General features: G+C 37.2%; 1 protein-coding gene across 3 annotated transcripts in view; it reads right to left on the minus strand.

Annotated features, from left to right (window-relative positions):
• Window positions 1–1,486: 1,486 nt before the first annotated feature.
• Window positions 1,487–16,531, minus strand: part of RANBP3L (RAN binding protein 3 like) — a 34,450-nt gene continuing 19,405 nt past the window's right edge. For 2 of the 3 annotated variants that reach the window (XM_017811378.1, XM_017811380.1), the window contains exons 9-15: window positions 16,023–16,134; window positions 14,641–14,740; window positions 13,424–13,554; window positions 12,373–12,493; window positions 11,646–11,788; window positions 10,105–10,297; window positions 1,487–3,967 (exon numbers count right to left, since the gene is read on the minus strand). In XM_017811378.1, coding sequence (XP_017666867.1) covers window positions 3,924–3,967; window positions 10,105–10,297; window positions 11,646–11,788; window positions 12,373–12,493; window positions 13,424–13,554; window positions 14,641–14,740; window positions 16,023–16,134 — 844 coding nt within the window. In that variant the 3' untranslated portion in view covers window positions 1,487–3,923. The remainder of the gene's footprint in view (window positions 3,968–10,104; window positions 10,298–11,645; window positions 11,789–12,372; window positions 12,494–13,423; window positions 13,555–14,640; window positions 14,741–16,022; window positions 16,135–16,531) is intronic. The other variant, XM_017811379.1, reaches the window with a different exon arrangement.

Consider the following 16,531-nt stretch of genomic DNA (forward strand, 5'->3'; position numbering starts at 1 on the left):
ACACATTAGCAGGTGTAGTCTGATTGAATTTCTGATCCCAGATTCTATCTATGTGCACTTGCATTTTGCTTGCAACGTGTATACCCTCATCAGTGATTACATAGTTGAGTTATGTAATTTGGTTCATAAATTCGAAATTACAAAATCAACAAAGAAGCTTCAGGAAAAGCAAAAAAACCAAAGTAAATGCAGCTATTATTATTAATTCAAATTACAGAATTTTTTTAACACAAAACCAATGAGAGGAGCAAGTTTTCTTGTCCACACTTTCATTAGAAGGTGTTTTAATTAGCATAGATTTACTTTCCTGCTTTTCTTCCCACTCTTTGCTTATGCAAAACAAACTACTCCATCGCTGAATTGGACTAATACAATTGACTTCAACATTTCAAAAGCAATTTGAATATGCTCAAAGTGCTGCAAATACATTGTTTTGTAAGAATAACTTCAGTGTTTATAAAAGACAGCTCAGGAATCTCCACTTTTCAGACAGACAACTGCTGTAGAGTGAGCCTTTCTAGATTTTACTGCCAGCATTCCCCAGTGGTAAGCGCTCTAAAACCCAGCTAGGAAAAAGAGGATGCTCTTTCCCTTCCTGTCCACGTTGTACCAGCTGTCACTAGCACTGAAAACGATATCAAATGTGCTAAAGATTTTCCCTCTACTCATTCATTCAGTAGAGACATTGCGAAACTCTTGACTTCATACACTTTGCCAAAACTAGTTCAGAGGTCACTAAAGAGCATGACATATAAACTTGAGGGACAAGATTTATCAAGAGATACAAATGCCTCCAGAACACAAAGTAAGACATTCAGGCCATTCCATCCGAGCAGATTTTGCTAGAAATTCATAATCTTAGTAACAAATATCTGCATATGTATAATTATTATTAGGAATTGTTAGTTTTTCCTTCCTTTGAAAATTACTATTGCATGAATACATAATATCTTCCAGCTCTGCATACCTTACGTATATAAATTAATCCCTAGGGTCTGTTAGAAATAAATAAATAACACTTATCTAGGGAAAAAAAATTAATGATATCTAGTTTCATATGGATTTGGATCAAATCCCTACACCCCTCTTCAGGCCACAGTAATCCCAGGTCCCACCCGTCCATGGTTTATTTCTCCTCTTTCCCAGAATATGCTGCAGCTTGTTCAGAAGCAGGAATGCACCACTCAGCCCCACAAGCATCACAGAAAATACTCTGAAACTTTTTCCTCAAAGAATGCCTTTCTCTGATTTCTGTCACTCAGCAACTCCCAATTTTCATTAAGGAGTTAAATTGTCTTAGAGCTTTCTAGCTCATGTCCAGTTCTTCTGAAACTGAACTATGTGCTCAGTGTGGGTCTGACACATGCTTAAATCTTGCTTCCTTAGGAAAGCAGGCTAGAGATTCTGCAGCATGGAAGGAACTGTCTGTAGGAAGCTCTAATTGGGCTGTAAATAAGACTACTAGTTACATGGAAATTAAAGCAGTAAGAAAATTGTTTATTTGTCAGGCACAGAAATTGCTCCAGCTGTCACAAAGTGACAAATTTACATTTTTAAAACCAAGTTAATATATTACATAATAGCACACCTTCAGTTTTGAGAAACAATGAATTTTAGTGCAGTGAGACAAAAGAGAATAAATTATTAGGATGTCTAGAGCAAAAATTTGTTCTCTATTAGCACAGTATCCAATCTTTTAAAAATAGTTAAACATCTCTTCCTTCTCAGCTTTTAGGAGATGCAGCTTTGTGTTTGAGTGTGTGTGCACATGAGTGTGTGTGTTTGCGTGTATGCTTGTGTACATATGGAATGATCTTGGGAAGAGGCAGATCTAAAGAGAGTTTATTTATAAGTCTTGTTCCTTACCCTGTGGGAGCATATTACAAAGTTTAAGTCCCATGTCTGCAGAAGTTCTGTTATGCCTGCCTTGGGCCACTCCTTCATTTGCCAAGGATTTTACAGCTGTAGTAGAACTTGGATATCATAACATTCACATGCTTAAATCCTGTTTCACAGGCGGCTTTGATTATCAGGACAGACTTTGAAATCAAACTCTGCATTCTGTGCACAGCCAGCTGAACTCCAGGGCAAAGTTATCACTGTGACCTGTTGCTAAATACATAGGACTGCAGTGTTTTACAACTGCATGAGTTTTTATAACACAGAGCTTTGTTCCTGAGGATGAGTTGCAGCAATGAAATATGAAGGTCAGTGATGTAAATATTGTCATGGTCTGGAGTGAGTCTGATAAAAAAGGACACAATGTACAGCTAGTTATGGAAAAAAACCGGTTTTGTTATTGGCAGACTGAGCTTCACTATTAGACACAGGTGCTCTGTTGTGAAGCACTCCCCTGTTCCTGAAGGCAAAAATCAAGTTCCTTTAAGTTTACTGTCATCCAGATGCTAAATCAATGTCAAACAAGTGCTAATTTTGGCAGGCCATTTAGGATTCGGTGTAATCCAGATGCTAGTTCGGTTTCATCTGGATGCCAATCTTGACAGGGCACTGAGAATTCAGGAAGAAATTAGTATTGTTCCAGCTTCATACATTCATATGTTCAGATGAGAAGACTAAATTGTAATTTGACTCTTCAAGTGTGATGAAGCTTTTTAGATGTAGAAATCCTTACAATTACCTTAATTAAAAGGACTTGAGATACTTCAGAGCATTGTTTTAGCTCTGAGGATGACAAACAATACAAAAGGCATCAGGGAGCTGCAGCAGAAACATTATAGACATATTTTCTTTATCTTTTAACAGAATGAAAACACAGAGCATAAGTGTTGTCTCTTACTGTGCACAGGCTTGTGAATGATCCTGTAAATCTTAATTCACAGATGACATTAGGGGGAACTGTTTTTATCTAATTCCTCATGTGAATGGTTAGGTAGAAGGCAGTAGTTTGTGGAATCACTTTTACAGAGCAACTGTGTATTGAGCACTGTTGGGATAATTGCACACATTAGGATGTGTAACATACTCATCTATATCGATGTATGATGATGTTTAGGGATAGCTACAGCTAAGGCAGAAGTAATCTCACATAATCTTACTCGTTTAAGGGAATTTTTTTTTTGAAGATAGTTGTACTGTGCATGAATTTATTTGTGTATATCAAATTCACAGTTAATAGTGCAAGTGCTTGTTTTGTGCAACTAGAAAGGTGTTCATGAGTGCAAGCACATACACTGTTACATTTTAAAGTTCACATGCCCCCTAGAACTGGCTTGCAGTTCTTCATGGTGAATTCTTCTGGTGTTTATGGCTGTAAAGGCAGATCGTGGTTTTTGCCCTTAGACAAAATTCTACAGCCAATATACAAATCCAGATATCTTCAAAACACACATTGAAAAAAACCTCTTATATGAAGACTGGTTTCTATAGGCCTTGGTCATGCTAAACTGCCACTCCCAGTTTTGCTTGTATGTGCTTACAAATGGGATGCTGAATGTTACCATACAATTTTAAATAAATGTTTTCAGTGAACCCCAATTTAAAGCTTTCCAAATGTATCTTTTAAATAGCAGATGAAAAGTAACAAGCAGTTCACATATATTATTAGTTCATGCTTATATGATATTATCCATCAATATGATGAATAAACATTCATTCCCTATAAAATTCCTTACTCTAATAATGCATCTAAATATATTTAATTCTAAAATCAGAAGTATTTATAACCGTTCTTGACTACTGGAAGCCATTCGCATCCCAGTGCAAAGCAGGCTGTTTATAATCCCCAATAGTGCATCTCAAGTTCTTTCTTAATATGTTAACTTAAGCTGTGCCTAAAATTAATCCTTACTTAAAAGCCATAAAGTAGAACACATCTGAGTTCCTCCCTCCAGGGGCTGATGAGTCAGTTTAGACATCATGGGAAGATGAATTCCCAGCTGAGCTGTTGCAACCTCTGGGAGATGTCATGAGCAGACAACGGGCTGCCTGCGGTTCCATCTAGAATGATCTGAAAAAGAATTAAAAAAAAAAAATCTTGCTTATTTGAGCATATTCATGTTTTGAAACAATCCAGCATTTCATAATACCAAAGCAGTAGGTTAAAGTTTGGATATGATCAGTTCCTGGTTTAGGTAAATAGCTAACTAGATAACACAGGATTATTCACAAATATTTGACCATGTGAATAGTGAATGAAACCTGTGACCCTCCACGTCAATAAAGACAAGCACATAAGGACTAAGAAATCTGATGTCTAGGTAGGGCAATGTGCCTGGCATGCAAATCATCTCGCTCTGTACAGGGAACACTGTCTTAAGACTTCATTACAGATGCTCAGAAAACTGTGAGAAATACAATATATCTTAAAATAACTCATTGGTTATGACCAAGTGGTATTGGTGCCTAATCTCTATGATTTATCACCAAACTTGTTTTGCATCTGCAGAAAGTAGATAGAGCTGACTAATGCAGACACTTAACATCACTATCCCAGTATCTTTTTAAAAATTGCTGCTGCCATCTGGCCACCCCTAAATATTTACTAAGAGTTTTAAACCTCTTACAGGTGAAATGAAAGCCTATGTTTGTCAGAACATTGCATCTGATTTCCTCCCTTCTCTCTCCTGATATGGCAGTATTTAAAACCAATCACAGAGTTGTCTTTTCTTCTCTGCTTTAGGTGTTACTAATACCTGCTGAAAAGAAAATAGAAACTCCTACAAAGAAGTTAATTCTTAAATTTTCCTCAGTTTTAATCACTATCAGGTGCGTGTGTGTTAGATTTATGATCTGGAAACCTTAGCAATCAATAAGAATTTAAATTAAATTGACAAGAAATGTCAAAGATAGCAGTTTTCCAGGAGGTACTGTGGTGTTGAACACTTTTCCCTTAAGAACTCTACAAGTATTTTACTCAAAAATAAAAAGAAAGATCTTGTAACATTTTAAATCTTGTTAAACCCCAGCAGATGACCCAGCAGAGTCCTAATGAAGCTGAGATGGGAAGTGCATGTATAGTGGACAGGAAAATGTCTCTAAAAAAACATTTTGCATTTCTGCAAATGCATTTGCATTTCTGTGGTACGATACTGTCTGGCTCTCAGACCAAGACACTACTGGTGTTGAGAGACTACTGGCTCTCAACACCACTAGTCTCCAAAATCCATGCAATTCTTTGTGGATGCACTTGGGACATGCTCTATGTCTTTGCACACTGTGATTTTCTCTCAAGGTCTCTGGCTACATATGGAAGGACATCTTGGGACTTACCTAGTCCTAGATTCCACAGTCTTTAAATTCAGTCTAATAGTTTCTAAGAGAGGATCCCTCAATCAGGATGAATTTAGGATCCCTCGATCAGAATTAAGTTAGGAGAAGATTTAGGATTGGTGAGGTGCAGTATAAGGAGTAATGCATAAAACTTTTGTCTGCCTAGTGACACTGTCATCCTTGTGCCTCACGTGTACTTTCCCTATTCCTTTGTTCCCACTCTGGGATACAATCAAATTTGTACATAATCAGAAAATAAAAAGGACGGAAAACATAGGAACCACTCCTACCTATAGCCCCACGCTATTCTACTGCTGTGAGTGACATTTCGTACTCCCCTACCAAAGAAATTCCTTATGTCTCTCAAGTAGTAATTTTTCTTTCTAAATACTAATACAGTTAGACTTTAAGGGCCTTCTGCTAATTTTGATGAACACCATGGACCTGTTTCTAAATGTAAACAAAGTGCATTCCTTTGTAGCAAGGACAGAATCTCCTCACGTTTGTGAAGAGAACATGGAAAAAATGTGTCAGAATGTCAGAAGCAATGAGTAAGTTTCAGAGACATCTTAGTCACTTATGGATCTAAGTAGTGACTTCTGATCCCTGCTACTTAGGTGTAGCTTCTGATCTCTGGCAAGCTTAGGTGTTGTGGCCCTAACAGATCCATGTTCTGACAGGATGATTTTTGGAGCCTGACATAGGTTCCTTGTTTTTTTGTGCTGCCAGTGGAAAGAGAAGAGCACCCTGTGAGGGTTGCGCAGTGTCTGCATTGCAGAGCTGTCTATCCAGTAACTGTATAAGGAATTTACACATATTAACAGTGCAACTCAGTGCTCCTACAGACTGAATGTGTAGCTGCCTGAAGTCATGGTGCTTAGAAAACAGGAGTCAGAAGATTTTGTACAGCTCACTGACAGGGGTCTGCCAGCATACAGAGAAGACCCACACTGATGGTTCAGATACAGTAACAAAGCTGGCGGACGCAGTGACAAGTCTGACATTATGCTTCTCATTGCAGAACACACCCGGGACACAGAGCTGGTAGGTCCTCTTTATCCACAGGTGTAGGTACCACTGCTTGCCTACGAGGAGAACATGCTCCCTTACTAGGTTATTCCATATGTCTAGCTAAGGGTATTTCTCTATTTTGTTTGTTGAAGTGGATCTTCCAGACAGCAAAGAGTGTCCAAAACCAGGAAAAACTAAAGGGGAGATTTCCTTTCTGGCATTTCCCTCAGAAGGGAGGAACCACTCTTGGTTCAGTCATTCACACATTGTCATGTCAGCATTTTTCATAGTTTTATTTCTTAAATTAAATAGTGAAAAAAAATTCAAACGTGGAATAAAGAATTCCGCTGATTTCTCCTCAGCTAGATATTATGAAGACTACTGGAGGCAAACATAGTTACAGTAACTAGCAAAGAAATTAGTTAACAATGAAAGAAATAGAACAAGAAGAGATTTACTTGACTTTGGTCAGCCTAGAAGTTTACTGTCTAGTCTAAATTCATTTCCACAGCTCACTTTGTAGTCAGAGGGAAAAGACAAATACTTTCCAGAGTTATTGATCCCATCCACTCTCAAAATCTATTTAAAGATTAATTGTTCTCTCCACTTGGATTTACAGAGCAATTTGTTTGCAAAAATATTCAAGCTGCAACTGAATGTATAAAAATATCAGGCACGGCAGCTTATTCTTTATGGACTTCATGAAATTAGTATCTCTACCTGAAAGTAAAGCAATTCAACTAAGAATTTAAAAAATACTGGAATAAATATCTATACTGAATTTGTTAAATCATAGAAATATCTCTACTATCTTACACATTGCCCTAACATTAACATCTTGTAGATGTTAAAGAATTCTGTGTAAAAAAAATCTTACAGCAAAGTCTTGCAAACATACAGAATCACTTCAATGTCTACAGTGCTTCACTTATTATGTACATCATATTTGCTTTCTTCTTCACTCTCAAGTGCTAATTATTATAAAGATAATACAATTATCTAATTTTTCATGTCTTTTATAGTGTCCTGAAATACATAGCATCATCCAGGGTACTCTATGAGTTGAGTTTAATAAAAAAGAAATTGCTATATTAAGAAAACTATCATTGGGGATTTTGAGACAAAGATAGAATGGAATGAAATAAAATGCAGACATTCTTTCTAAATTCTTGTATTTGTAAGAAATATGCAAAGAAACAGTCACTGAGAACTTATGCTTCTTATGACTTATATACTGTTAAGGAGAAGTAATCTCTGAAACTGAGTTATATCAATAAAAAAATTACTTATTTATAACACCCTTCAATGAAAATCAAAGCATGAAAACTAAAGATTTAAGCAAGTGCTCTTAAATATACAGGATCTGATCTCTTGCACCTAAATGGACATTTCTACGCTGATATTTAAAACTGACCTCATCCTGTCCAAAACCCATGAGGCTTATTTTCCTTCTTATGTTTTTTTTGGAAATGAGAGTTCCGGGGACAGGCATATGTAAGATGTGAGTGTCTGAAGGTAAAGTGTCTTGGGTACTAGTAACTGAAATGTATGCAAAATTAAAACCTTGTGGCTCTGAAAATAATAGAAGAGATTAAGATAAGCAGGAAATGCTAGAAGCCATTAAAAAAGCACTTGAAAGGGATTGCTAGAACTTCTGTCAGTAACAGAACATAAATGAAAGACAGATGCTTAAACTAAAAGGTCAAGAATAAACAGTACCCCACACATTTCAGAATCTGTTTGCTGGCTGTGATCTGAATATTCCTATCAGAAGTCTCTGCAAATCAAAATAAATATTTAACTTGTAAATCTGTGTTCCTACACTGCTTTGACATTCCCTTTCCCCTCTTTTTTTTTTTTTCCCTAAAAGAACAAAGAGTTCTTATCATCAATAATCCTGGAAAGGAATCAAGCTCACTCCAGAGTTTCCAAGTTACCGAAACTCTTTGTAAAAAGGCGGTACAGGCTATTTAGAAATTACAGAGGGAATGCTTGATTGTCTGGGAGCAATCTAAGGAGTTCTCTGAGCCAACAATTTTCCTATTTCCTAAACAGAGAAAAGGTATTTTTGAGAGAATGGTGTGTGTAAGAACATCATGCTTTGTTTAGAGCACTGAATGCTACTGAAATGTAGTTAGACAACAATCAATAATGGGAACAAGCACTGTAAACTGCAGTCTATTTGACGAAATAGATTGCAGAAAGGGACCCGGGGGTCCTGGTCAATGGCAAGTTGAATATGAGTGAGCAGTGCCCTGGCAGCCAAGGAGGGCCAACCATGTCCTGGGGGGCATCAGGCAAAGCATCACCAGCTGGGCGAGGGAGGGGATTGTCCTGCTGTGCTCTGTCCTGGGGAGGCATCATCTGGAATATTGTGTGCAGTTTGGGGCACCACAATATAAAAAACATATAAAAATATTAGAGAGTGTATCAGGAGGAGGCCAATCAAGGTGAAGAAAGGTCTTGAGGAAAAGCCTTATGAGAAGCAGCTGAGGCCACTTGGTCTGTTCAGCCTGGAGAAGAGGATGCTGAGGGGAGACCTCATTACAGTTACGACTTCCTTGTGAGGGGAAGAGGAGGCAGGCACTGATCTCTTCTCTCTGGTGACCAGTGACAGGACCTGAGGGAATGGTGTGAAGTTGTGTCAGGGGAGGTTTAGGTTGGATATTAGGAAAAGGTTCTTCCCCCAGAGGGTGTTTGGGCACTAGAGCAGGCTCCCCAGGGCAGTGGTCACAGCACCAAGCCTGACAGAGTTCAAGAAGCGTTTGGACAATGCTCACATGCACATGGTGGGACTCTTTGGTTGTTCTATACAGGGACAGCAGTTGGACTCAATAATATTTAGGGGGTCCCTTCCAACTCAGGACATTCCATGATTCTATGATAAAGGAAAAAAAATTAATTTCCTTGAGGAAAACAGTACTTATAGCCATTACTGTCCATGACCTGATTGTTGTTGAATAGCTGTTGAAAGGAAGGTTTTAAATATAAGGACAATATGTTACCTAGGTGCAGAGGGAAACTAAGCTGTAACCTATAGCTCAAACATGCCTGATGTAGCCCATCTGTTAGAAAATAAAACATAATTGGCAGCTTCCTGTATCCACTGTAGCAATTTGACACAAGCAAGTGAATTTGCTCCAGAAACGTGACCTGTCTTTTCCTAAAATAGAAGAGCTTTTAAGTCTAACAGCTGTTTCTGCCTTGCTTTCTGCAAATGTGACCCCAGCTCTGTTGTGAGCTGTATTAACAGAAGGATTAAGTCATTAATATCTTATATCTTATCTTTTATATCTTGTTTTATTGTCATTTTTCCTTTTGAGGAACCTACATTTTTGTCATGTTGAAGAAAGCCATCAAAACTAGTGTGTAAATCCGGCAAATTTCCTAGGGAGGTGGTTGTTTCAGCTGATCAAGAATCAGTGTTTTAAATGAAGTTAATCACTACATAATAAATACCTTAATAAACATATTGTGCTTCAGGCTATTAGTAACAATCTAAGCACTGATGTGAATGGACTCACCCTTCACTTACTCAAGGCAAAACTGATACTCAATATCTCTAGTCATTTCTACTGAAAAATACTGAAGAAACATTTAAGTAAAATTTGATAATATTAAATTTCTTAAACCTCAGCCTTTTGTTAAAAGAGTATTCCACTGCTATAAATATGTGGATACTTGAGCTGTCATTTTAATAACAGTAAGTCAAAATATCAAAAGGAATTATCCCATTCTAACTGAAAAAGGGTTATCTGTAACAGATGAATTATAGTCAGCATGAAAAACAAAAGGCTTGATTTTCATTCTTTTAAGGAAATACCCTGAAAGGATTACAGCATCTCCAGGAAAACTTCTGCTTACCAGATCCACTGCTGCTCACTGGATTTATTTTTTCATCATCTTCATCATCACTATCACAATTAAATGGCTGAAAAGCTATTTCTGACTCTGCATCTGCTTGATTAGCATCTGGCTCTTGCTCAGCAAAGCTTCTCAATGCCACAAGGCGATGATGTATTGCTGCATACAGGTCTTCAGTATCTTTTGAGCCTGCCTGCAGAATATAAAATGCATACAGTCCAAACTAACTGAGAAAAATCTCTATTTTTCACAGAAGATCTGACTGAGAAGTTTAAAAAAATAATGAAAGAGTTGTATTTTGTCCTTTTTAATCAAACCATCCATTTCAGATTCACACTAATAATTAATATCCAAATATAAATTTCAATACAGATAACGTCAAGTTTCTGTAAGTAGTCTGAGTTTTATAATATGTAGCTGTTGATTATTTTCTCTATAGTTACAAGAAAAATAACTTTAAAAATTATTTTCCCTGAAAAATGGCTCCGTTTGCATGGAGTACTTGATATTCCAAATGATTCCTGAGTATGATTCTAGAAGTAAGGAAGCACTGAAATGTTAATATATGCAGTCACTAGATGGATACTACAGGGGTGGATACCAGCCACTTCAGTGACTGGAGAAGCAGCTTACTGCAACCCTTGCTGTCATACATCTTCATCATGTCTATTTTTACTGCCCAGAAGTGCCAGGACAGAATTTGTGGAACAACTCTATAGACTAGAAAAACTGCAGCACCTCTGGAAATCAGGCCATTTACCTGCAGACGAGCAGTCCAGCATAGCTGTATTTAAGTCAGTCCTTGTCTGGAAGTGACAGACTTACAGTGCTTTCCATATTCAGTGCATGGTGCTTTGCTTGTGTATGACATGTGACGCTTCCTGGAAATGATGATCTATTTTTCTTGCCTGGGAGGCTGAATCCTTCCTAGAAAGGTCTACTAGGGAAACTGTAAACATCCTTAAAATCATGTGGATGTTCTCACTTTCCAATCTAGGACATATATGCTATTTATTTGTAAATAAGTCCACCACATTTCCATCCCCAACTTAGCCCTTGCTGAACAAAACCAGGGTTCCCAAGACTATTGTCTTACATAAGGTGACTTGCAAACTCTGTGTTCTTCTCAGTTAAGAAATGGAGGTCCTACACCAGATGGATTATTGCAAGCACTGTGCTGAGAACCATGGCAGAAAACTGTTGCCTTTTACCAGAGTAACTTAGAAACAAGTAACTACTTGTGTAGAAATTCTTACAGTATTGCTTTCGTATAAAAGAGTAATTGATGCATATTACTGGAATTGCATCAGTTGCTATGTGAGCTAGAGTCTGGACATGTCTGTCCTAAGGCCATATCCCATCAGCACACCTAGTTTTTCGAAATACCAAAGGAGAGCACTTCTAACACATTCCGTAATAAAAGCCATGTAATAGCTAACGTAAGCACAGCATGAAGGCCATTTGTTAAAACCAACCTTCAGCAAGTCTTCAGAATCCTAGATGAACAGTGGATTTGGCTGGAGTTTTTATGTCCTACTTACCCGAGTTAGAAACACTTGAACAGAGTGGTCCTCTTGGTCTGTTGCAGTGAAGCACAGGCTTTTTCTGTTTGCTCTTTTTATAACCATTTGTTCCCAGAGTCGGGTGTTGAGAATCAGTCTCAAGCTGCCTTGATTTCGCATAACTGAAACAAGAAGGTTTATATGATAAGATATTGGAACCATCTTAATTTTTACTGCAGCACTTTTTTCTAACACTTGTATACAAGTAATATTTTCATCAATTATTCTTTTTAATTTGGTCTAAAACCCTGGTGAGATTTTTTTTTTGTTATTTTTTTTAAATACCCAGATATATCAGTTTCTTTCAATACACTGCCACACAAAGGAAATAAATAATCTGCTGAAATTGTGTAATGACAGCGCAGTAAAAACAACATTCCAGAAGTGTCTTGAAAAGTGTTCCTGGAAAAGCAGAATCAACAATGAGCAAACTGTCAGACTGGTGACTGAGCTGAAGACACATTGCAGCAGAAGTGCACACAACTTAACAACATATGCGAGTGTGGTTGTGTAAACCAAGTGAAAAATGCCCAGTGCCTCACTCCGTAACACAGCAAACATTATCAGGTAAAAAGATTCTCAGCAACTTGACTTAAATAAAACTAGCTTCTCAGTTTTAAATGATTTGAAATAAGCATATTCTGGCCAACATTAGTACAAGTTACTTGGTGTTTTGTGTACAGGGTACTTGTTATTTCATTCTTACTTAGCCTTGACTGCAACATTCCATGTTTGCTGCTTGAAGTGTCATTAAGCCTCAGGGATCCCCTGCCTCTTTCAGTCCAGGTTAAAGAAAGCTTATTAAATACAAAAAGTTTGCAGTTGATCTGAAAGAGAAATACTTGATGAAAATTGCCAGCCAATACTGGTTTTATTGGTTCCAAAACTTTATGGTTTTAAACTTTTGATATGGCTTTTGATATGCATGTATACAAAGATAAACAAATAGATATATCACCATTATTACCTAAAATGAAATGGCTCCTAAATCTGTGCTAAATACTTTGCTCACCATGGAAAGCATTCAGCATGAATTCCAGTTTACTTTTTCAATTATTTCATCTTCATTAATTTTTCATCTGTAATATCCACCAACACAGCTGAATTTGGTGCAAGTGTTCTACAGTCTGATTCCCTCAATCAATACAAACATTATGTGACCTGGAATACCAGTACCACTACTAGAAGCGTACTGTTACAAAGAGAGTAAAACTTTCATATTCTGGCAAGACAGAAGAATTATCCAAAGATAAAATGATGCTAAGATTTTTTAAATCATATGCAGCATTTGCATGCTCTTTTCTGAGAAAATAGCATTTTGAAGAATAGGAAGATATGCCCTGCCATGTTGGAAAAATAATTGATATTTTAGATGAACTATAAAATAAATTAGTTTAAAAACACATTGCTTTTTTCCCAAAAAAAGTTTTGTTATAGAACTCATCTTTACTCAAATCACTTCCAATTTTGAAGCTTTAGTTACTGTTGGTATACTGTGTGGATGCTTGTAAAATACCACTATAGAATGAAATTCTGAAGAAGTCACTTACTGAAAGGTACAATAAAATGAAGAAATATAATATGAAAATGAAAATACCAGCCTACAGGAAAATGGATAACCTGAGGCATACCTCAAAAAAGGTAAAAAATTAAAATATAAGATGAAGTTATTTTCAGATTGTTTCAATCTGTAATAGATCTAGATGTTCTTTTGAACAACAAAACTGCTCACCATCAAGGTTTCATGTAATACACACCTGCAATACATTGTGTTCTGCTTCTTCTCCAGTTATAACTTCAACTTTATCTAACAGGATTTTCTCCATTGGCTTGGAAATAAAAGCAGCTGCTGATTCAATTAGTGTTGCATTTCTCAACAAAGCTCTTTCTGTAGGGAAAAAAAAAAGGAAATCCTTTCTGTACGGGGAATATTTTAGGATAACAAAACTAGCACACAGGATGCCCTGTGACCTCCATAATACCTGTGTTGTCGGACATTATTTAGTGTTACTAGTAAGTTTTTGGCCAAAACAATAAACAGAAGAGAAAAAGAAAAAGGCTGGAATACAAAATGCCTCACAAAACAGGCTCATTCTCAATTGAACAGGGCTGTCTGCAATTGCAGAAATTTGTCCATAGGGAAACAAGCAGAAACAAGGCCTAAATAATGAGAAGATGATTTTCCGAAATATTGGAAATATTGTATCTGTTATATTGCTTTGCAGATTAATACAGAAGGAAAGACACGTCCCAGTATTCAGAATAGTAATATGTATGCAACAAATATTTGACAGGAACACAGAAGGACAAGATTTGACAGGAACAACATTGTTGAAAAATTTTGTCTGTTTGCCTAATCTACACACATTTTCCATAGGATTTTTTTTAACTTTTAAGAATACATGAAACCAGAGGATCCAATGCAACCATTAGTAAAGAGGGGTACAAAAATTTGCAAGAGGGCTCAAGATAGGGTCTCCTTGGGATTCCCTCACAGCCTAGATTTACATGGCTTCCCTAGTAGAAAATCTCACATTAGAGTCACAAACAACCCCTGAAATCTGTCTGTACAGGACTTTCAGTCCTAAAACTAGAATCCAACATAATGAGGTAATTTATGTGAGCAGTTGCAAAATACAAGCAGGAGACAGCTTAAAACTGAAGTTCAAAAAGGTGATCCATAAGGTATTCTTAAAGTTCACTGCATTATTTTTCAAAAAATAAATAATAATCTGTACTAAATAATAATAATCTGTAAAACTCTATAATTTTCGGAGTAACTTAGATCATGCATTCTGAAGTTAGGCCAGTTCGCATGACATAAAATATAGTTGCTTTCTGAACACAGATTTTGGCACATACTGCAAGCTGGAGAATAGATGAACATTATCGACCACGGCTCATTTGACATCCTCTAAAATACAGTGAAACATGAGAATAAAACTAACTGTACTTGTTTGCTGAGTATGCTTACTTGTTTGTGGACTAACATAAGAAGATCCTATGTACATGGATGTTATTTCTCCTTTGTATAAATCAGCTTCATTACACAGCTTGGGGTGCTTCCCAGGACTCTGGAAAAACATGGTGGAAATAAGAATTCCTATTTAAATAAAACGGGTATGTTACTTTATACCAAATAGAACACTGAATTATTTAATGCATGCTAAACTGCAATTTTAATACCATCAGAGTAAAAACTGATGGAGATGATACAATTTCAGTCTCTAGAAGAAGTAATTTTATTATCATAAAATCAGTACTCATTCTTCTACCAAGAAGAATGGCCCTTCTCTATGGATCCTGGACTAGGATTTAAATTCACTGAAGAACTAGAATGTTGAAGTACCACCTAATTTCCAGTTCAAGCACTTAAGTCCCAAAAGAGTAGTTTAAAACTCCCAGACAAACTTAACTTTTCCATCACTTTCAGGTTTTGCAGATAAAGGTTCTTAGGCATGTCTAAATAAATACTTCTGTCTCCTGACAATGCTCAGTGGTTCGATTCCTACTATTCCTGTCCTCTCAGAAGTCATGACCCAGACCTATGGTTGCCAACATTTTGCACTGGCAGATATGCATACTGTTTTCATTCTACTTCTATTGGAAACTGAATTTCAATTCCATTTTCAATGCTGCAGTCCTCAGCTTGGGAACCACCTTTTAGTCCTAGTGCCCTTCAGGACTCGATCCATTAAGCTGTCTCACAAGTGTGCCCAATATGCTTTAGCAGTGACACTGTCTAGGATGGGTGTCCAATTTTTTGCTCATACTTATTTATCACAGGATCATAGAATGGCCTGAGTTGGAAGGGACCTTAAAGATCATTTCATTCCAACCCCCTGCCATGGACAGGGGCACCTTTTACAAGAACAGGTTGCTCAAAGCCCCATCCAACCTGGCCTTGAACACTTCCAGGGATGGGGAAGCCACAGCTTCTCTGGGCAACCTGTGCCACAGCCTGACCATCCTCAGAGTAAAGAATTTTTTCCTAATATCTAATAAAAACCATCCCCCCTTGTCCTGTCACTACAAGCCCTTGTAAATAGTCTCTTTCCATCTCTGTTGCAGGTTCCCTTCAGGTATCCTGTCTCTTCAGAGTTATGATGCAAATTAATTATACAGTGGTAGGGACCACATTCCTTTATTTCATGTTGTGTGTGTTTTACATGGAATATCTGAAAACCTAAATATCTATAAAAATCCTTTTCAGGTCAAAAAACGAGCAAAATAGAAGTGCATATTGGTCCATCTTTAAAAGAACAGGAGCAGCTAAAAATAATCAATATCTGAAAAATTTATACGCTTAATTACATTAAGCTTGATAAAAAGTCTGCTGGCATTTACAGATCTTACCAAAACTCTTTCGACCATGTTTTCCCCAAACACAAAATCAGAACTGCTGCTGGTTTTTACACTTCTTTCTTCAAGCAACTGACTTCTGTGGGAACAAAATAGCATAAGAATGCTATTTAGGATAATTTTAAGCTTTTTAAAGATTTCCCACACCTAACATTAAAGACAAAAAATGACTGTGTAAGCAATGAGATTCGTTAAGAGAATCTGAGAATACACTCTATGTAACACTTCACAAAAGGAACAGAGAGTATCTGCTGCATTTCATGAAGATGATTGAGGATGTTCCTTAAAAGCAAAGAACAAAAAGCAAAACAACATGCCTTTTCCTCCTCAGGGAAGTGTCTTACCCCAGAAACTTTAATGAGTTACTTTTGTTTCCACCTTTCCCTTTGTGGGAAGGTTTGGGAAGGTTAGGGAAGGGAAGGTTTGGGAAGGTTTCGGAAGGTTTGGGAAGGGGAGGGGAGGGAGGGGAGAGCAGGGCAGGGCAGGGCAGGGCAGGGCAGGGC

This window comes from Lepidothrix coronata, unplaced genomic scaffold, assembly GCF_001604755.1.
Source record: "Lepidothrix coronata isolate B3197 unplaced genomic scaffold, Lepidothrix_coronata-1.0 Scaffold31, whole genome shotgun sequence".
Lineage (NCBI taxonomy): Eukaryota > Metazoa > Chordata > Aves > Passeriformes > Pipridae > Lepidothrix > Lepidothrix coronata.